At 42.7% G+C, this 20,934-nt stretch overlaps 1 protein-coding gene across 1 annotated transcript in view; it reads left to right on the top strand.

Moving 5' to 3' along the window:
* LOC127582165 (protein Niban 2-like) overlaps positions 1 to 20,934 on the top strand; it is a 212,558-nt gene that overhangs the window by 154,195 nt on the left and 37,429 nt on the right. Inside the window, exons 7-9 of the mRNA XM_052037227.1 lie at positions 8,592 to 8,696; positions 14,074 to 14,236; positions 19,973 to 20,160. Coding sequence (XP_051893187.1) covers positions 8,592 to 8,696; positions 14,074 to 14,236; positions 19,973 to 20,160 — 456 coding nt within the window. The remainder of the gene's footprint in view (positions 1 to 8,591; positions 8,697 to 14,073; positions 14,237 to 19,972; positions 20,161 to 20,934) is intronic.

Here is a 20,934-nt window from a genome sequence, read left to right as displayed (position 1 = left end):
CAAAGTGTAAGGGAAGCCAAATTACTTCCACCCTGCTTATTTGGAAGCCTTTGAGTTCATGTCCATAAGATTTTTTGAATGTGTTTGCAAAATGGCCTTTGTGATGGATTTCCCATTCAAAGCATACCCTTAAATAATAGAATATAGAACAGTACAGCACAGGAACAGGCCCTTCTGCCCACAATGTTGTTCTGAACTAATTAAACTATTAATTAAATGCATAAGTAAACTAATCCCTTCTGCCAACACAATGTCTGTATCACTCCATTCTCTGTCCATTCATGTGACTATCTAAGAGCCTCTTAAATGCCTCTATCGTATCTGCCTCCACCACCACCCTGGCAGCGCATTCCAGGCACCCACCATTCTCTGTGTAAAATAAAACTTACGCCGCACATCTCTTTTGAACTTATTCCCCCCACCCCCCACCCCCCCCCCCCCCCCCCATATCATCTTAAATCCATGCCCCCTAGTAGTAAACATTACAACCCTGGCATACACCTTTACCACTCTATCAACCTGTGGGAAAAGATACTGGCTGTGTTCTATCTATGCCTCTCATTATCTTGTAATCAGGTCTCCCCTCAGCCTCTGCCACTTCAGAGAAAACAGCCCAAGTGTGTCTAACTTCTCCTTGAGGCAGGCATCTGGCAGACTCCCCTCCAGACAGCATCCCGGTAAACTTCTCTTAAACCTTCTCCAAGGTCTCCACATCCTTGCTATAATGGAGCAACCAGAATTGAATGCAATACTCCTGATGCAGCCTAATCAGAGTTTTATAAAGCTGCAGCGTAACTTCCTGACTCTTGAACTCTATGCTTCGACTAATAAAGACAAGCATGGCATACACCTTCTTTACAACTCTATCAACCTTTGTAGCCACTTTGAGGCAGCTATGAACTTGGACCCCAAGATCCCTCTTTACATCAACACTGTTAAGGATCTTGCTGTTAACAGTGTACTATCCCTATACATTTGTTTTCCCAAAGTGTAACAACTCACATTTGGCCAGATTAAACTCCATCTGCCATTTCTCTACCCATATCTGCAACTGATCTACAGTATATCTCTCTGTATCCTTTGGTAATCTTCTACACTATCCACACCACCACTAATCTTTGTATCATCTGTGAACCTACTAACCCACCCATCCACATTTTCATCCAGGTCATTTATATCTATCACAAACAGAATAAGTCCCAACAACCACTACCCCTCTGTCTTCTATGGGCAAGCCAATTCTGAATCCAAATGGCCAAGTCACCGTGGATCCCATGCATCTTGATCTTCTGGATGAGCCTACCTTGAGGGACCTTGAAATGGGATACCGTTAGGCTCTCCTCATCATAGCTGGTGACTTCAACCAGGTCAACTTCAATAGTGTGTTACCAAAATACTACCAGCACTTCTCCTGTCCCACTAGGGGCCCAAACACCCTTGACTATTGCTACACAACCATCAAAGGTACCTACCAAGCCACCTTCCCCTCCCACCAACCCATACTTTGGTAAATCAGACCACTAGGCTGTCCCCCTTCTCCCTGCTTACAGAGACTGAAACGTGAGAATCCAGGTTGGAAAGTCGTACACTGTGAGTTGATAGACTGGTCCATATTCAAAGATTCAACAACCGACCTGGATGAGCATGTCACCACTCTCACGGACTTCATCAGCAAGTGTCTTTGAGAAGCTGATCATGGCACACATCAGCTCCAGCCTCCTAGACAACCTTGACCCACTGCAATTTGCCTACTGCCGAAACAGGTCCACAGCAGACACCATCTCCCTAATCCTCCACTCATTTCTGGAGCATCTGGACAGTAAAGACACCTATGTTAGACTATTATTTATGGACTACGGCTCCACCTTCAATACTATTCCAAGCAAACTCATCTTCAAACTCTTAGACATGGGGCTCAACACTTTGCTTTGCAACTGGATCCTTGACCTCCTGACGAACAGACTACAATTAGCAAGGATAGGCAGCAACACCACCACTACAATTATTCTCAACACTGGTGCCCCACAAGGCTGTGTCCCCAGCCCCCTACTCTACTCCCTATACACTCACGACTGCATGGCCAGATTCTGCTCTAACTCCATCTACAAGTTTGCAGATGACACCACTGTAGTGGTGATAAAATAATGATGATTCAGAGTGCAGATAGAGCCTAGTGGCATAATGTCATGACAACAACCTTTCCCTCAGTGTCAGCAAAACAAAAGAGCTGGTCATTGACTTCAGTAAGGGGGTGGTGCACACACTCCTGTGTACATCATTGCTGCTCAGGTCAAGAGGGTTGAGGGCTTCAAGTTCCTAGGACTGAACATCACCATTAGCCTGTCCTGGTCTAACCACCTAGATGCCACGGCCAAGAAAGCGCACCAGTGCCTCTACTTCTTCAGGAGGCTAATGAAATTTGGCATGTCCCCTTTGACCCTCACCAATTCTTATTGATGCACCATGGAAAGCATCCTATCCTGATGCATCACAGCTTGGTATGGCAACTGCTCTGCCCGAGACCACAAGAAACTGTACAGGGTTGCAGATACAGCTCAACACATCACAGAAACCAGCCTCCCCTCCATGGACACTATCTATACTTCTTGCTGTCTCAGTAAAGCAGCCAACATAATCAAAGACCTCACCGAGCCCAGACATTCCCTCTTCTCCCCCATCCCTTCAGGCAGAAGATACAAAAGCCTGAAAGCACGTACCACTAGGCTCAAGAACAGTTTCTATCCTGCTGTTCTAAGACTATTGACCAGTCCCCCTGTATGATGAGATGGACTCTTGACCTCTCAATCTACCTCATTATGGCCTTGCACTTTATTGTCTGCCTGCACTGCACTTTTTCTGGAACTTTAACACTATTCTGCATTCTGTTATTGTTTTCCCTTGTACTACCTCAATGCACTGTTATAATGAAATAATCTGCATGGATGGCATGCAAAACAAAATTTTTCACTGTACCTTGGTACATGTGACAATAATAAGCCAATTTACCTTGTCAAACACCTTACTAAAATCCGTGTAGACAACATCCATAGCTCTACCTTCATCAATCACCATTGTTACCTCCTCAAAACTCAATCGTTAATAAGACACAACTTGCCCCACTCAAAGCCATGCTGACTGTTCTGTGGTTTCCAAGTGCGAGTAAATCCTATCCCTAAGAATCCTCTCCAATAGGTTCCCTACCACTGACGTAAGACTCACCAGTCTATAGTTTCTAGGATTATCCCTATTTCCCTTCTTGAATGACAGAACAACATTAGCTACTCGCCACTCCTCTGGGACCTCACCTGTGGCTAGAGAGGACACAAAGATCAAGGCTGGTAGTGATACAAAGATCTTGTCACTAGGACGAGATCTTTGTATCACAACCAGCCTTGATCTTTATAGCTATCTTAAAACTTACGGAGCTGTGATCACTGTTCCCTAAATGTTCTCCCACTGAACGGTCAGTCACCTGGCCAGGCTCATTTGCCAACACCAGGTCAAGGCACCAGCAATCTCATCTCTTGCCTCTCTCAATAACCTGGAGTATATCCCATCAGGCCCTGGGGACATCCACGTTAATGTACTTCGAGAGACCCAACAGTACAGAATGAATGAGGGTATAGGAATAGAATGAGGAGGAGGTTAAATGCATGGCTGAGAGATTGGAGTAAGGAGCAGGAATTCAGATTTCTGGATCATTGGGGCCTCTTTTGGGGCAGGTATGACCTGTACAAAGAGGATGGGTTGCACTTGAATCCCAGGGGGACCAATATCCTGATGGGGAGGTTTGCTAAGGCTACTGGGGGGAGTTTAAACTAGATTTGTTGGGGGGTGGGATCCGAACTGGAGAGACTGGGGAAGAGGTGTTTGGCTCTCAAATAGAGAAAGCTAATAGTAGGTACGAGAGGGAGGATAGGCAGGTGATAGAGAAGGAACGTGCTCGGACCGGTTTGAGATGTGTCTATTTTAATGCAAGGAGTATTGTGAACAAGGCGGATGAGCTTAGAGTTTGGATAAATACTTGGAGCTACGATGTGGTGGCCATTACAGAGACTTGGATGGCTCAGGGACTGGAATGGTTGCTTCAAGTGCCAGGTTTTAGATGTTTCAGAAAGGACAGGGAGGGAGGCAAAAGAAGTGGGGGAGTGGCACTGTTGATCAGAGAGAGTGTCACGGCTGCAGAAAAGGTGGACGTCATGGAGGGACTGTCTACGGAGTCTCTGTGGGTGGAGGTTAGGAACAGGAAAGGGTCAATAACTTTACTGGGGGTTTTTTATAGGCCGCCCAATAGTAACAGGGATATTAAGGAGCAGATAGGGAAGCAGATCCTAGAAAGGTGCGAGAATAACAGAGTTGTTGTGATGGGAGATTTTAATTTCCCAAACATCAATTGGCATCTCCAGACGGTGAGGGGTTTGGATGGGTTGGAGTTTAAGTGTGTTCAGGAAGGATTCTTGACACAATATATAGATAGGCCTACAAGAGGAGAGGCTGTGCTTGATTTGGTATTGGCAAATGAACCTGGTCAGGTGTCAGACCTCTCAGTGGGTGAGCATTTCGGTGATAGTGATCATACTTCTATCTCCTTTACGATAGCACTGGAGAGAGATAGGAACAGACAGATTAGAAAGGCGTTTACTTGGACTAAAGGGAATTATGAGGCTCTCAGGCAGGAAATTGGAAGATTAAATTGGGAACAGATGTTCTCAGGGAAAAGTACAGAAGAAATGTGGCAAATATTCAGGGGATATTTGTGTGGAGTTCTGCATAGGTATGTTCCAGTGAGACAGGGGAGTCACGAGAGGATACAGGAAGCGTGTACAAAGGCTATAATAAATCTAGTCAAAGGGAAAAGAAAAGCTTACAAAATGTACAGAGAGCAAGGTAATGTCAGAGATCTGGAAGAGTATAAGGCTAACAGGAAAGAGCTTAAAAAGGAAATTAGGAGAGCCAGGAGGGGACATGAGAAGGCCTTGGCGGGCAGAATTAAGGAAAACCCCAAGGCATTCTACAAGTATGTGAAGAGCAAGAGGGTAAGATGCGAAAGAATAGGGCCTATCAAGTGCAGCAGTAGGAAAGTGTGTATGGATCCAGAAGAAATAGCAGAGGTATTTAATTAATACTTTACATTAGTATTCACTACGGAAAGAGATCTGGGGGATTGTAGTGTGGACTTGCAGCAGGCTGAAAAGCTTGAGCTTGTAGATATTAGGAAAGAGGAGGTGCTGGAACTTTTGGAAAGCATCAAGTTGGATAAGTCGCTGGGGCTGGATGGGATGTACCCCAGGCTGCTGTGGGAGGCGAGGGAGGAGATTGCGGAGCCTCTGACGATGATCCTTGCATCATCAATGGAGACGGGAGATGTTCCAGAAGATTGGAGGGTTGCAGATGTTGTTCCCTTATTCAAGAAAGGGAATAGAGATAGCCCAGGAAATTATAGACTGGTGAGTCTTACCTCAGTGGTTGGTAAGCTGATGGAGAAGATCCTGAGAGGCAGGACTTATGAATAGTTGGAGAGGTATAATATGATTAGGAATAGTCAACATGGCTTTGTCGAGGGCAGGTCCTGCCTTATGAGCCTGATTGAATTTTTTTGAGGATGTGACTAAACACACTGATGAAGGGAGAGCAGTAGATGTATATGGATTTCAGCAAGGCATTTGATAAGGTACCCCATGCAAGGCTCATTGAGAAAGTAAAGAGGCATGGGATCCAAGGGGACATTGCTTTGTGGATCCAGAACTGGCTGGCCCACAGAAGGTAAAGAGTGGTTGTTGAAGGGTCATATTCTGCATGGAGGTCGGTGATCAGTGGTGTACCTCAGGGATCCCTCCTGGGACCCTTACTCTTTGTGATTTTTATAAACTACCTGGATGAGGAAGTGGAGGGGTGGGTTAGTAAGTTTGCGGATGACACAAAGGTTGGATGTGTTGTGGATAGTATAGAGGGCTGTCAGAGGTTACAGCTGGACGTAATAGGATGCAAAGTTGGGCTGAGAAGTGGCAGATGCAGTTCAACCCAGATAAGTGTGAAGTGGTTCATTTTGGTAGGTCAAATATGATGGCATAATATAGTCTTAATGGTAGGACTCTTGGCAGTGTGGAGGATCAGAGAGATCTTGGGGTCCAAATCCATAGGACGCTCAAAGCGGCTGCGCAGGTTGACTCTGTGGTTAAGAAGGCATACAGTGTATTGTCCTTCATCAATGGTGGAATTGAATTTAGGAGCCGAGAGGTATTGTTGCAGCTATATAGGACCCTGGTCAGACCTCACTGGGAGTACTGTGCTCAGTTCTGGTTGCCTCACTACAGGAAGGATATGGAAGCCTAGAAAGGGTGCAGAGGAGACTTACAAGGATGCTGCCTGGAATGCGGAGCATGCTTTATGAAGGCAGGTTGAGGGAACTCGGCCTTTTCTCCTTGGAGCGAAGGAGGATGAGGGGCGACCTGATAGAGGTGTATAAGATGATGAGAGGCATTGATCAGGTGGATAGTCAGAGGCTTTTCCCCAGGGCTGAAATGGTGGCCACAAGAGGACGTAGGTTTAAGGTGCTGGGGAGTAGGTATAGAGGAGGTATCAGAGGTAAGTTTTTTACTCAGAGTGGTGAGTGTGTGGAATGGGCTGCCGGCAACGGTGGTGGAGGCGGATACGATAGGGTCTTTTAAGAGACTGTCGGATAGGTACATGGAGATGAGAAAAATAGAGGGCTATGGGTAAGCCTAGTAATTTCTGAGGTAGGGACATGTTCGGCACAGCTTTGTGGGCCGAAGGGCCTGAATTGTGCTGTAGGTTTTTCTATATACCTCTTTCTTCATCTTAAAATGCCCTAGAATGTTAGCATGCTCCAAACTGATCTCTATCCTCCATGTCCTTCTCCTTGGTAAATACCGACACACAGTACTCATTTAGGACCTTGCCCACATCGTCCCTTCAAGCTCATGTTACCTCCTTTATCTTTGAGTGGTCCTATCCCCTCCCTCGTTATCCTTTTGCTCTTGATATATGTATAGAATGCGTTGGGATTCTCTTTAATCTTACTTGCCAAGTACTTTTCATTGCCCCTCCTGGCTCCTAACCCATTTAAGTTCTTTTCTAGCTTCCTTATAATCTCTCGACATCCAAGGTTCCCTTCCCTCACCATCCTTGTCCTACTTACTGGACTCTGTTCAGTTGGTCTTCAAACATCCTCCACGTGTCAAATGTGGACTTGCCCAAAAACAGCTGTTCCCAGTTAACTGTCCCTAGTTCCTGCCTAATATTCTTGTAGTTTGCCCTCCCCTAATTTAGTACTTTCCCAGGAGGCCAATATGTATCCTTATTTATAGCTATCTTAAAACTTAAGGAGCTGTGATCACTGTTCCTTAAACGTTCTCCCACTGAAAGTTCAGTCACCTGGCCAGGCTCATTTGCCAACACCAGGTCCAGTATGGCCCCTCCTCTCAATGGACTACCTGCATACAGATTTAAGAAACATTTCTGGTTGCATCTAACAAGTTCTGCCCCATCTAAACCCCTTGCACTAAGGAGGCCCCAGCCTACAGTGGGGAAGTTGAAGTCACCCATGACAACAAACCTATTGTTTTTGCACCTTTCCCTAATCTGCCTGCAGGTGTGTTCCTCAATTTCCCAGTGGCTACTGGGGGGTCTGTAGAATAATCCCATCAGAGTGATTGCACCTTTCTTATTTTTGAGTTCCAGCCATATAGACTCAGTGAACGAGCCCTCCATTATGTCTCCTCTGAGTGCAGCTGTGAAACTTTCGTTGTTTAATAGTACAATCCTTTCTCTCTTCTCCACCCCCTGCCCCCTTTTGCCTCCCTCTCTATCTTTTCTAAAGCATTAAAACACTGGAACATTAAGCATCCAGTCCTGTCCGTCTCTTAACGAATCTCTGTAATGGCCACAACATCATAGTTCTGTGTACTGCTCCATGTTCTAAGTTCATCACCCTTATCCTTAATACACCTAGCTTTAAAATAAACACACTTCAAACTATCTGTCCCATCTTGTCTGTTACCTTGCTCCTGCCTGTTGTTCCTTACGGACTTACTGGTCATGATGTCTAACTTCCTCTGTAGAGAGCATGTTTATTTCTATTGAAGGAATTGAGTGACTGTGGTATGAAATATAAAATGTGTTTAAGATTCTCAACTGACATTGTTCTTTAAAACAAAAAGTAACTTTTTATTTTAATGGAATCATACAGCAAGGAAACAGGCCATTTGGCCCAAGGATGACTTGCTTCCATTCAAGTTGTATCAAAACATTGAGATGAGGCCTTTGTGGCTCCTGCCATCAGGTGGGCAAGAGGAGCCTAACAGTGCAGAAGGGTAGAATTGGAGGTGGTGTACTACTTCTGCCTGCTGCACTTCAACGTACTGTTGATGAAGAGACTCGAGATCTTTGCTGCTTCTTTTATACATTAACTATGTGTATATAGGACATATGATTATAAGTTTACAGATGACATGAAAATTAAAGGTGGTGTTGATAATGAAGAGATTTGAACACACAATCATTTGGTTCAAAGCTTGTGCAAAGTTTTTGGAAACGATCATTCTCGAAGTTTTTTTTTCCCCCTGCCCCAGATTGTAACGAACCTAGTGATGGAGGAGCTTCTTCCCGAGCTGGGAGCAATGATCTATCCAAAATTGAAGGGCAAATTGCATGAACGTCAGAAGACCTGGATCTTGGTGAGTACCTGGTATTGTACAAACTGATCTAATACAAGTGATCAATTATTGTCTTTGTTTTTCCATAAATGCGAAAGAATGCTTTAAGTTCCTTCTATTTTAGGACGATGACTGGAAGGATTTATAACAAGTTTTTTGAGAGTAATTATAGAAACATAGCAAAGAATGTGGCCACTTGGGTGCAGCGAAGAGTTAGGGTTTGGCAAAGGATACATTGGCCTTTATTGCAAGAGAATTGGGTACAGGATTAAAGATGTCTTGCTACAAATATATAGAGCCTTGATGAGACCACATCTGGAGTACTGAATGTAATTTTGGTTGTAATTACCACAAAAAATTTACTTGCTGCAGTGGGAGTACTGCAAAGGTTAATCAGATAGGTTCTTGAGGTTATGGATCTGTCTTCAGGAGAGACTGAGTATGCTAGGTCTCTGTTCTGTTAGAATGTTAAAAAAAAGATAATTGAACTTTTTGAAACATACAAATTTCCCACATGGCCTGACCAGGTAGATACAGGAAGTATATTCCCTTGCTGAGTATTCTAAAATTATAGATCAAGGTCTCATAACGGTATAGACCTTAGAGTTATGGTCATAATCTCAAATGGTCTCTCACTGATACATCAACCATTGCCTGGCTACCGTCTCTGAGATTAGCTGCAATGCTGCCCCTTATGTAGTAGGACTATCCACATACTCGAAGAAAGAGCTCTCCTGTATGCAATTTAAAAATTCCAACCCTTCTGTCTTTTACACCAAATGTTTCTGTGCAATACCACACAAAAGTAAGTAACATGATTTTGTTTAATAACCTGTATCATTTAATTGAAAATCTTCAGGAAGTCTATTAGCTCTCCCCCCCATTGCCCACTATACCATCAATTTCAATGTCATCTACAAACTTATTAATTGTGCCATCTGCATTCTCCTCCAAATCATTAATATCTATAACAAACAACAGAGTACCCAGGATTGATCCCTGCTGCACCCCACTGGTTGCAGGCCTTAATCTGAAAAGCAATCCTCCACCACCACTGTCTGCCTTCTGCCTCCAATCTCCAAAGCCAATTTTCTATCTAATTTGCTAGTTTACCCTAGATCTAATCTATTCCAATCTTCCAGATCAGCCTGCCACGCGGGATCTTGTCAACAGCCTTGCTAAAGTCCACATAGACAACGTCTATCACCCTATCCTCATTGGTCCTCCAGGTCACCTTTTCAAAAATAACTCACCAAATTCATGATAAATTGGTTTAATATTGTTACATGTACCAAGGTATAGTGTCACAAACCAGCAACAAAAGAAACACACTGAGCATGATTTAGTGTTAAAAACTATTTTATTAATCACTACTTATGATAATACGTAAAATAAAAGTAAAAAAAAATGTTAGTATGTTAGAATTCAAGAATGTTAAACCTCGAACGTTAACCCCAAAACTAAACTCTTCGTGTGTGTGTGTGACAAAGTCCAAAACTCCCAGTTCCTGAATGGTTCTTAAAGTTCAGTTCCGCAAGCCATAAGGTGAAACATGAGCAAGGGCTTCTTCAACAACCACCGTTGTCTGAAGATAAGATGTAGATGTAGAAAAACATAGAGAGAGTACATATGAAATCCAAATGTTCCACGATGAAACCCAAACGACACTTCAGTGTTTACTCGGTAGTGACTTCCTCACCCCGAAAAGCATCCGAACCGTGGTCGTCCACACACAAATACCTGTTTCCTTCTACAGGTCAGCAACAAAGTGAACTCCACCGGATTACTTCCAACTTCCATACATGGATTTCAGTGGCAAACACAGTTATTGTTTCTCATCCATCGATAGAGAAAACAAGCAGGCTGGTGTCTCTCTCCCTTCTCTCTCTCTCTCTCTCTCTCTCTTCTTCTTCTTCTAACTTCTTCAACAACGTCATTACGTCCTTTATCTTCTATTGACGTAAGCACGCCCCACACACATACACACACACTCTCTATCTTAAAGGGACTTTCACTGAGTCCATAACAATAGTGAACACCTCGTTTAACATGCCATCCATACAGATCATTTTGTTACAACAGTGCATTGAGGTAGTACAAAGGAAAACAATAACAATGCATAATAAAGTGTTACAGTTACAGAGAAAGTGCAGTGCAGGTAGACAATAAGGTGCAAGGCCATAATGAGGTAGATTGTGAGGTCAAGAGTCCATCTTATCATACTAGGGGACAGTTCAATAGTCTTATAAAAGCAGAATAGAAGCTGTTCTTGAGCTTGCTGGTACGTGCTTTCAGATCTCTGTATCTTCTGCCCGACGGGAGAGAGGAGAAGAGAGAATGTCTGGGGTAGGTCGGGTCTTCGATTACGTTGGCTGCTTTACTAAGGCAGTGAGAAGTGTAGACAGAGTCCACGGAAGGGAGGCTGGTTTCTGTGATGTGCTGAGCTGTATCCACAAGCATTGCAACACCACCCATTCCATCCTGAATTGAAGAAATTTCACTGTTTCCTCATAGTTGCTGGATTAAAATTTTGGAACCGTCTGCCCTACCTTGGGATTACCTGATCTAGAAGGACTGTAGCAGTTCAAGAGGGTGGCACTGCACCACCTTCTGAAAGGCATTTAGGGATAGGCAATAAATGCTGACCTAGACATTGATACTTTTGTTCCAAAATAAATGAATAAAAAGAATTCTGCTCTGCTTCATCAGCCAAGAGCAGAAAAATGAATTATTATGTCTTTTAACCTACAACTTATAACACGATCATCACCATAGGGTGTGGATGAAAATACATACAAAGAGAAGATGTAATAGTGCCTACTGCTCTTTTCCTTCATTAAAAAAAAAGTCAAATAAAAAAAATAAATGTAGTGGAAGTGAAGGGCAAAGAAGCCTTTGGATCTTCAGAAAGCATTTGGAAAAATCACATGCAACTCTTGCCTGGTTTGCAGTTATTTTCTTGCTATAGGTCTATCTTGTTATTTCTTGTTCTTATCCTTTCCTCTATTGTTAATCTGTTATTTTCTGAAAATCATCCACCCCCAATTCTTATCCTAAGCAGCCACTGCAAACAATCATAGAAACGTGAAGTACAGAAATGGGGCCCTTTCAGCCCACCTCGTCCATGCCGACTGCATTGCCTATCACACTAATGCTATTTGACCCCATTAGACCCGTATTCTTCTGCGCCTTTTCTATCCAAGAACCTGTCCAAATACCTTTTAAACATTGTTAATTGTAATTTTGGTAGTATAACAATTATTTATTGACCCTATATGAACTTGATTTTCTGCCGTTTCTTTGGTTCTGAATTATTAAAACACATGTATGATAAGTGAAGCCATAGTGAATGTGTAAAATAAAAACAGAAAATACTGATAATACTCAGCAAATCAGGTGCACCAGAAGTGTCTTCGACCTGAAGCGCAAACTCTGTTTCTCTTCCCACAGGTGTGGGCTGACCTGCTGAGTACTTCCAGCATTTTCTGTTTTTAATCTTAGGTTTCCAGCATCTGCAGTTTTGTTTTGATTTTCAACATGAATGTGTTTTGTTATAGCTTTAATTTGAGGGACAAAAGTATCTGCTGAGGTTGAGCGATGTTACATTAGCAACTATTCCATGTGTCAATTAAAAACAATATAGCTTTGAATGTCAATATAGTGCTCCTTTCTTTTCTTTTACAATATTTTTATTAAATCCATGAAAAAAATATAGAATATATGCATCAAAAAAGAGAGTAAAAATACTACTGAATACGTTGTGTTAAATCATATGTAAGATCACAATACTCTCAGTTAATAATCACATATAATAGTTAATAAAGGAAAAAAAAATTGAAATATTTTATAAAAAAAAATCTACTCCCACTACCAAAAGCCGAAGCTGTTTGATGGAAAAAACAAGAAGGAAAAACCCTTAAAAACATAAGTGTCAGCCAATATCTGCGTTTTAGTCACCAAATCAGAGATTTTGAAAATAATTCAAGAAAGGTCCCCACAAGGTTTGAAAGTCTAAGTTAGATTCAAAAACTGAACAGTGAATCTTCACTTGATTCAGGTATGACATAACATCTCGTAACCATTGAGCATGAGTAGCGGAGTAACTTCCTTCCATTTAAGCAACACAGCCTTCCTGGCTATAAGAGAAATAAAAGCTAGAATGTGTAAATCAGAAGCCTTCAAAGTTGTGTTTTTTTCTCCAACGATCCCAAATAGTGCAGTCAAAGGATTAAGTTTGAAATTTATTTTGAGAAGTACAGAAAAAGTATGAAAGACCTCTGTCCAATATTTTTTAGACTCTGACACATCCAGAACATGTGAATTAAAGAAGCCACTCTGTTATTACATTTGTCACAGTGAGGAGATATATCAGAATAAAAACAGGATAGTTTATCTTTAGAGAAGTGAGCTCTATAGACCACTTTAAATTGAGGGAGGGAATGACGAGCACATAATGATGAAGTATTAATCAACTTGAAAATTTCATTCCAAGTTTCCTCAGAAATTGACATCTGCAAATCTTGTTCCCAAGCATTTTTAATTTTATCTAGTGGTACCTGACTCATTCCTAGTAATCTGCCATAAATATTAGATATTGAGCCATCCTGAAAGGGGTCCAAATTAAAAATTACATCGAATAAATTTTTATCAGGACTCAAAGGAAAAGAATGTAATTGAGATCGAAGAAAATCTCTAATTTGTAAATATCTTTAAAAAAAAAAGAGCTTTTTGTAAATTATACTTGGTAGACAATTGTTCAAACGAAGAAAGGTTTCCTCCAACAAACAGACCCTGAAAACAAGTAATACCTAATTTGTCCCACTCTTTAAAAACTACATCAGTCTTAGAAGGTTTAAAAAAATAATTAGAGAAGATGGGACTGGACAAAGAAAAACTCAATAAACCAAAATATTTTCGAAATTGTAACCAAATCCTCAAAGCATGTTTAACTACTAAATTATCTGTTAATTTATTTAATGATATTGGGAATGAAGAACCCAGCAGAGAAATAATAGAAAATCTTTTAACAGAGTTAGCTTCCGAAGAAACCCATACTGGACGAGCCTCTTGATTAATGTAATATAGCCAAAATGTAAGATTTTGTATATTGACTGCCCAGTAGTAAAATCTAAAGTTAGGTAAAGCTAAACCTCCGTTCTTTTTAAACTTCTGAAGATGAACTTTATTTAGCCTAGGATGTTTATTATTCCATATGTAAGAAGATATAATTGAATCAAGAGAGTCAAAGAAAGACAGGAATAAAAACAGGTAAAGCCTGAAATAGATATATGAATTTAGTAAGATATTCCTTTACTGAAGGCAATTGTGGCAGAGAAATGTGAAGATGGTTCATTCTATGTGATTTTACTGACGGAATGTTATTTACCCGTGCCCAAAGATTACAGAGGCTGTGCAGAAGATGGTTCTGGAACAGACAAAAGCCCGATATGAAGCTGTTTTGCAGAAGTGCGAATGTGCCCGTTCTGAATTGGAAAGCAGGATTCGTCCAGATCTGGATCAAATTATTAGTTCAAAGGAACATGTGGCAAACAAGCTAAGAGGTTTGGAAACATCTGAGGGCGATGAGATTGGCATTTGGGAAGTGGGAACCAATTCCAAGAGTCCTTCACATGTACTCTCCTATTTCCTAATGAATAAATAGAACCATAGAACCATACAGCACAATACAGGCCCTTCGGCCCACCATGTTGTGCCGCCCTTCAAACCATACCTAAGACTATCTCACCCCTTCCTCCCACATATCCCTATATCTTAAATTCCTCCATATACTTATCTAACAATCTCTTGAACTTGAGCAACGTATCAGCCTCCACCACCACCCCAGGCAGCGCATTCCATGCACCAACCACTCTCTGGGTGAAAAACTCCCTCTGACATCTCCCTTGAACTTCCCACCCATTACCTTAAAGCCATGTCCTATTGTTTTGAGCATTGGTGCCCTGGGAAAGAGGCGCTGGCTGTCCACTATTTATTCCTCTCAATATCTTGTATACCTCTATCATGTCTCCCCTCATCCTCCTTCTCTCCAATGAGTAAAGCCCTAGCTCCTTTAGTCTCTCGTCATAATCGATACTCTCAAATCCAGGCAGCATCCTGGTAAATCTCCTCTGCACCCTTTCCAATGCCTCCACATCCTTCCTATAATGAGGCAACTAGAACTGGACACAGTACTCTAAGTGTGGTCTAACCAGAGTTTTGTAAAGCTGCATCATTACTTTGCGGCTCTTAAACTCGATCCCACGACTTATGAAAGCTAACATCCCATAAGCTTTCTTAACAACCCTATCTACCTGTGAGGCGACTTTCCGTGATCTGTGGATACGAACCCCCAGATCCCTCTGCTCCTCTACACTGCCCAGAATCCTGCCATTTACCTTGTACTCCACCTTGGAGTTTGTCCTTCCAAAGTGAACTACCTCACAGTTCTGTGGACTGAACTCCATCTGCCACTTGTCAGCCCAGCTCTGCATCCTATCAATATCCCTATGTAAGCTTCGACAGCCCTCCACACTATCCACAGCACCACCGATCTTTGTGTCATCTGCAAACTTGCTAACCCAGCCTTCCACCCCCTCATCTAAGTCATTAATAAATATCACAAAAAGTAGAGGTCCCAGAACCAATCCCTGTGGGACACCACTAGTCACAGCCCTCCAATCCGAATGCACTCCCTCCACCACGACCCTCTGCTTTCTACAGGCAAGTCAATTCTGAATCCACACGGCCAAGCCTCCCTGGATCCCTTGTCCTCTGACCTTCTGAAGAAGCCTACCATGCGGAACCTTATCAAACGTCTTACTAAAATCCATGTAGACCACATCCACTGCACTACCCTCATCAATCTTTCTGGTCATCTCCTCAAAGAAGCCTATCAGGCTAGTGAGGCAAGATCTTCCCTTCACAAAGCCATGCTGGCTGTCCCTAATCAGTCCATGATTCTCTAAATGCTCATAGATCCTATCTCTTAGAATCCTTTCTAACAGCTTACCCACCATAGACGTAAGGCTCACTGGTCTGTAATTCCCTGGACTATCCCTACTACCTTTTTTGAATAAGAGTACAACATTCGCCACCCTCCAATCCTCCGGTACCATCCCCGTGGACAACGAGGACTCAAAGATCCTAACCAACGGTTCAGCAATCTCCTCCCTCGCCTCACGAAGCAGCCTGAGGAATATTCTGTCAGGCCCCGGGGACTTATTTGTCCTAATATTTTCTAACAACTCCAACACGTCCTCTCTCTTAATATCTACATATTCTAGAACATTACCCTCACCAACACTAACCTCAGCATTATCAAGACCCCTATCCTTGGTGAATACTGAAGAGAAGTATTCATTGAGAACCTCACCCACTTCTACAGCTTCCAGGCACATCCTCCCACCTTTGTCTTTAATCGGACCTACCTTTACTCTGGCCGTCCTTCTGCTCTTCACGTACGAGAAAAAAAGCCTTGGGATTCTCCTTAACCCTACTTGCCAAAGCCTTTTCATGTCCCCTTCTTGCTCTCCTCAGCCCCTTCTTAAGTTCCTTCCTAGCTACTCTATATTCCTCATGAGCCCTGTCTGATCCTTGCTGCTTATTCCTTATGTATGCTGCAGCCTTCTTCCTAACTAGTTGTTCCACCTCTCTTGTCACCCCCGGTTCCTTCACCCTACCGTTCCTTCTCTGCCTCACCGGGACAAATTTATCCCTAACATCCTGCAAAAGATCCCTGAACATCGACCACATCTCCATAGTACATTTCCCTTCAAAAATGTCATCCCAATTTACACTCCCAAGTTCTCTCCTTATAGCCTCATAATTCGCCTTTCCCCAATTAAATATCTTCCCGTCCTCTTTGCTCCTATCCCTGTCCATGATAATTCTGAAGGTTATGGAGTAATGGTCACTGTCCCCCAAATGCTCACCCACCGATAGATCTGTCACCTGTCCCGGTTCATTACCTAAAACCAGATCTAATGTGGCATTCCCTCTAGTCGGCCTGTCAACATACTGTGTCAGGAATCCATCCTGGGCACACTTAACAAACTCCATCCCATTTAAGCCTTTGGCACTAAGAAGGTGCCAATCAATATTTGGATAATTGAAGTCTCCCATTATAATAACCCTGTTATTTTCGCATCTTTCCAAAAACTGCCTCCCAATCTGCTCCTCAGTATCCCTACTGCTACCAGGGGGCCTATAGAATACTCCCAGGAGGGTAACTGCTCCTTTCTTATTCCTAACTTCCACCCATATTGACTCTAGAGAGGATCCTTCTCCATTATCTACCCTTTCTGCAGCTGTAACGGTGTCCCTGACCAGTATCGCCACCCCTCCTCCTCTTCTCTCCCACCCCCCCCATCCCTTTTAAAACGCTGAAAACCAGGAATATTCAATATCTATTCCTGCCCTGATGTCAGCCATGTCTCTGTAATAGCCACAATATCGTAGTCCCATGTACTTATCCAAACTCTCAGTCCATCTCCCTTATTCCTGATGCTTCTTGCATTTAAGTAAATGCACTTTAGCCCATCCACTTTACTACTTTTATAGCCTGTGCTCTGCTTCTCCTTCCTCAAAGCCTCTCTACCTGTTAGATCTGACTTTTCCCCATCCCCTTCTTCCTCTGACCTACTCCTCCAGTTCCCTTCCCCCTCGCAATCTAGTTTAAACACTCCTGAACCACCCTAGCAAACCTGGCCGCGAGGATATTGGCCCCTCTCAGGTTCGGGTGTAACCCGTCCTCTCTGTACAGGTCCCACCTTCCCCAGAAGAGATCCCCATGATCCAAAAATCTAAAACCCTCCCTCCTGCACCAACTTCTCAGCCACACATTTATTTGCCATCTCCTATTCCTACCTTCACTGTCGCATGGCACTGGCAGCAATCCCAAGATTGCTACCCTGGAGGTCCTGTTCTTCAGCCTTCTGCCTAGCTCGCTAAACTCACTTTTCAGGACCTCATCCCTCTTCCTACCTATGTCGTTGGTACCAACATGAACCACGACTTCTGGCTGTTCTCCCTCCCGCTCTAGAATCCTGTGGACCCGATCAGTGACATCCTGGACCCTGGCACCTGGAGGCAACATACCATCCGGGATTCATGCTCACTGCCACAGAACCTCCTATCTGTCTCCCTGACTATCGAGTCCCCTATCACTATCGCCTTCCTCTTCTCCTCCCTTCCCTTCTGAGCAGCAGGACCGGTCCCAGTGCCGTCGACCTGGCTACTGCTGCTAGGACCCGGCAGGTCATCTCCCTCAACAGCTTCCAAAGCGGAAAACCTGTTATCGAGGGGAACAGCCTCCGGGGTCCTCTGCTCTATCTGCCTGTTTGTTTTCTTTTTCCTTCTCCCTCCCCTGACAGTCACCCTTCAGTCTACTTCCTGGACTCCAGAAGTACCTGCTCTAAGGGGGGTGACCGTCTCCTGATGTACAGTATCTACATAACTCTCCCCCTCCCTGATGCTGCGCAGTGTTTGAAGCTGCAACTCCAGCTCATCAATTCTGAGCCGAAGTTCCTCCATCGTGGACCACAGCAAGGTCCACGAGCTCCCACATCAAGCAGCTGCAGCACACTGCCATGTCCTCCATCTGAACTAATTCTTTTTTGGCCAATATTACTGACATCATCGATTATATGTATAATTGGACAATAGTATTTGGACGTATTATTATTGCTACAAACACCAGTTATACTTAAACCCTATTTATTTTCTTTGTATGCCAAAGGTAATAGCATAATTAGGCCAGCTGAAAAGGCAGCTTTAATTCCCAGCATTGCCTTGGTGATTGAACTTCTGTATGTGGACCCTGACAGCCAATGTTCAGTCTCTTTTCCACTGGTCTTCCACATTTGTTACAACCATATTTAACAAAAAAGAAACCTGTCACTGTCAACCATTATGCCAGGTTGTAATCTACAAAGTGAGATGTTTTGACGTTGGGGCAAAGTACCTCTTCCGTGCATCCGGCACATGCCTGCAGTATACACCTCCACTCACAACTTTACACTGCTGGGGTGAAAACCAAAGCAGGGATTTTCTTTTACTGGAAATACCATGAAATAGGCCAAAGAATTAGCAGATTGGAGAATGAAAATTATCATAATGACGATTCACAATATTTTGATTTCACTGGTTTTGTATATTGTAAAATATACTTGTTGCATAAATTTGTTGCTGGTGTGTAAATTTTATTCAAGCAAAAGGTATTCATCCAGTTATGACCTTGCTCTGTTTTCAATACAAGGAAGCATAATGTAGAACTAACATATTCTAGAAATTCTTTAGATCTTTTCTTTGTGCCATTAAATCTGTGACATGAAACACATTTGGATTAGGTACAACTTTTTTCCTTCTCATTGAATCCTTGTTATTGCCTGCTTTCTGGTTCCATAATTTTTCCGATCCTGTTTGTCACATTCTCTGATATTCCTGAGACCTGCTTTATATCATTGTCTGTTCTCTCAATCCTTCCCTCCTTTCCAATTCATTGTTCACTGTCATCCTGCTCACCTTCTGGGTGCATGTTTATAGGATGCACAAATGCAGCAGTTATAAATGTCCTAAATGGGATGACAATATTGGTCCATTTGACATGTACAAATTGTCCCCTAGTTAACCATAAAGACCTCTAACTAGTTGGGCCGAGAGGTGTGTTTCTGTGCTAGATAACTCCGAGTCAGTGTTCATAATTTCAGTTAGTGCCATTTTGTCTTTTGCGTCATGAATAATTCTCCACAAATGTTTGTCCCCAAATAAATGCCTTCTCAGATTAAGTCCAGTGGTGCAGAACTTCTGCACATCAGTCGATCCTCAATCAATTTCATCCCACTGCGAGTGCTTTGTTGCTTTCGTAATTTACTCAATCTCTACCCTTTCACCTCCTATAGTGCATGTATTTTTCAAGGATTGACTTTGCAGGTGGTCTTTTGATAGCATTATCATATTTCAGCTTCACAGATTATTATTTGATCGCTGTTCATCAGTTCATGTTTGAAGTTGCTCAAAGCTCAGTGGTGCCATCATCCAGAGTTCTATTTACTCCCAACCTCTCTCCCTTCTCCATGGTAACCACAGACTGCTCTCATTTCCTGATTTTAAGGAGCTGTTACTTTTAGCTGTTTTTGTTGCCTTTATTAAAGCAAATCTACCTACACTTTCAAATATGGTATATTTAATTTATCTGGTCCTAAAGCATGTGAATTAATTGCTTTGATTCTTAGTTTGTATTTAATATCATTCTTGATTCTGGCTGATTGTAATTTGCCTTTCTGTTTGCTTTTATTTAGTGTTTGTAATGCCTAAAGCTGAAGCTTGTGTCCGGAACAAAGTGCAGCCTTGCATCTCTTCCATTCTTGAAGCTTTGATGGGTCCAACAAGCAGAGGCTTCTCTGAAGTCAGAGACTTGTTTTTCAAAGAGATTGTGGAAATGAATAAAAATATTCTGAATGAAGGAGGGAAGCAAAAGCTTGGGGAGGTGAGATGCAGACATTGGACCATATGTTATACAGAACTAGCAGATTAGTTAAGTTGAAAAGAATAAAATCTGAGTGACTGCAATTGTCTGCCACAGTTGCTATTGAATTTTTGGACTTTCCAAAGCTATCAATGAGTTGACGTCAAATCTCAGATATCTTTATTAGTCACATGTACATTGAAACACACAGTGAAGTGCATCTTTTACACAGTGTTTCTGGGGGCAGCCCGCAAGTGTCACCATGCTTCCAGTGCCAATATAGCATGCCCACAACTTCCTAACCTGTACGTCTTTGGAATGTGGGAGGAAACCCACGCAGACACGGGGAGAACATACAAATTCCTTACAGACAGTGGCTGGAATTGAACGTGGGTTGCTGGCGCTGTAATAGCGTTAAGCTAACCACTACCCTGCCGTGCCTGAAGTTTAGTTAAGCATTAACATTTGATTTTGACTGTCATATGTAGACAAAAGAAATTGAATCCTAGCCCTAAAGTTCACCTTTAGGTATTGTTAGATCTGAAGATGATGTCATCCAGAAGGTTCTTCAGAAGTCAAGAATGAGGTGCAAATCTTATGGTTACATCATAGTACAGGTCAGACAGGGTCAGGAAAAACAATAAAAACAACCATCTGGACCCTCATCCAACAGTAAGAGCATGTGGTGGAGTTCTTTGTTATTTCTTTACTTGCCTTGCTTGCTGGTACAGGCTGACTCTGTCTGACCTGTGCTATGATGAACATCTGACAAAATGGCTGTAACCATAAGATTTG

The sequence above is a fragment of the Pristis pectinata genome, chromosome 23 (assembly GCF_009764475.1).
Source record: "Pristis pectinata isolate sPriPec2 chromosome 23, sPriPec2.1.pri, whole genome shotgun sequence".
Lineage (NCBI taxonomy): Eukaryota > Metazoa > Chordata > Chondrichthyes > Rhinopristiformes > Pristidae > Pristis > Pristis pectinata.
The sequence above is the reverse complement of the archived record's forward strand: the minus strand, read 5'-3'. Positions and strand labels throughout refer to the sequence as shown.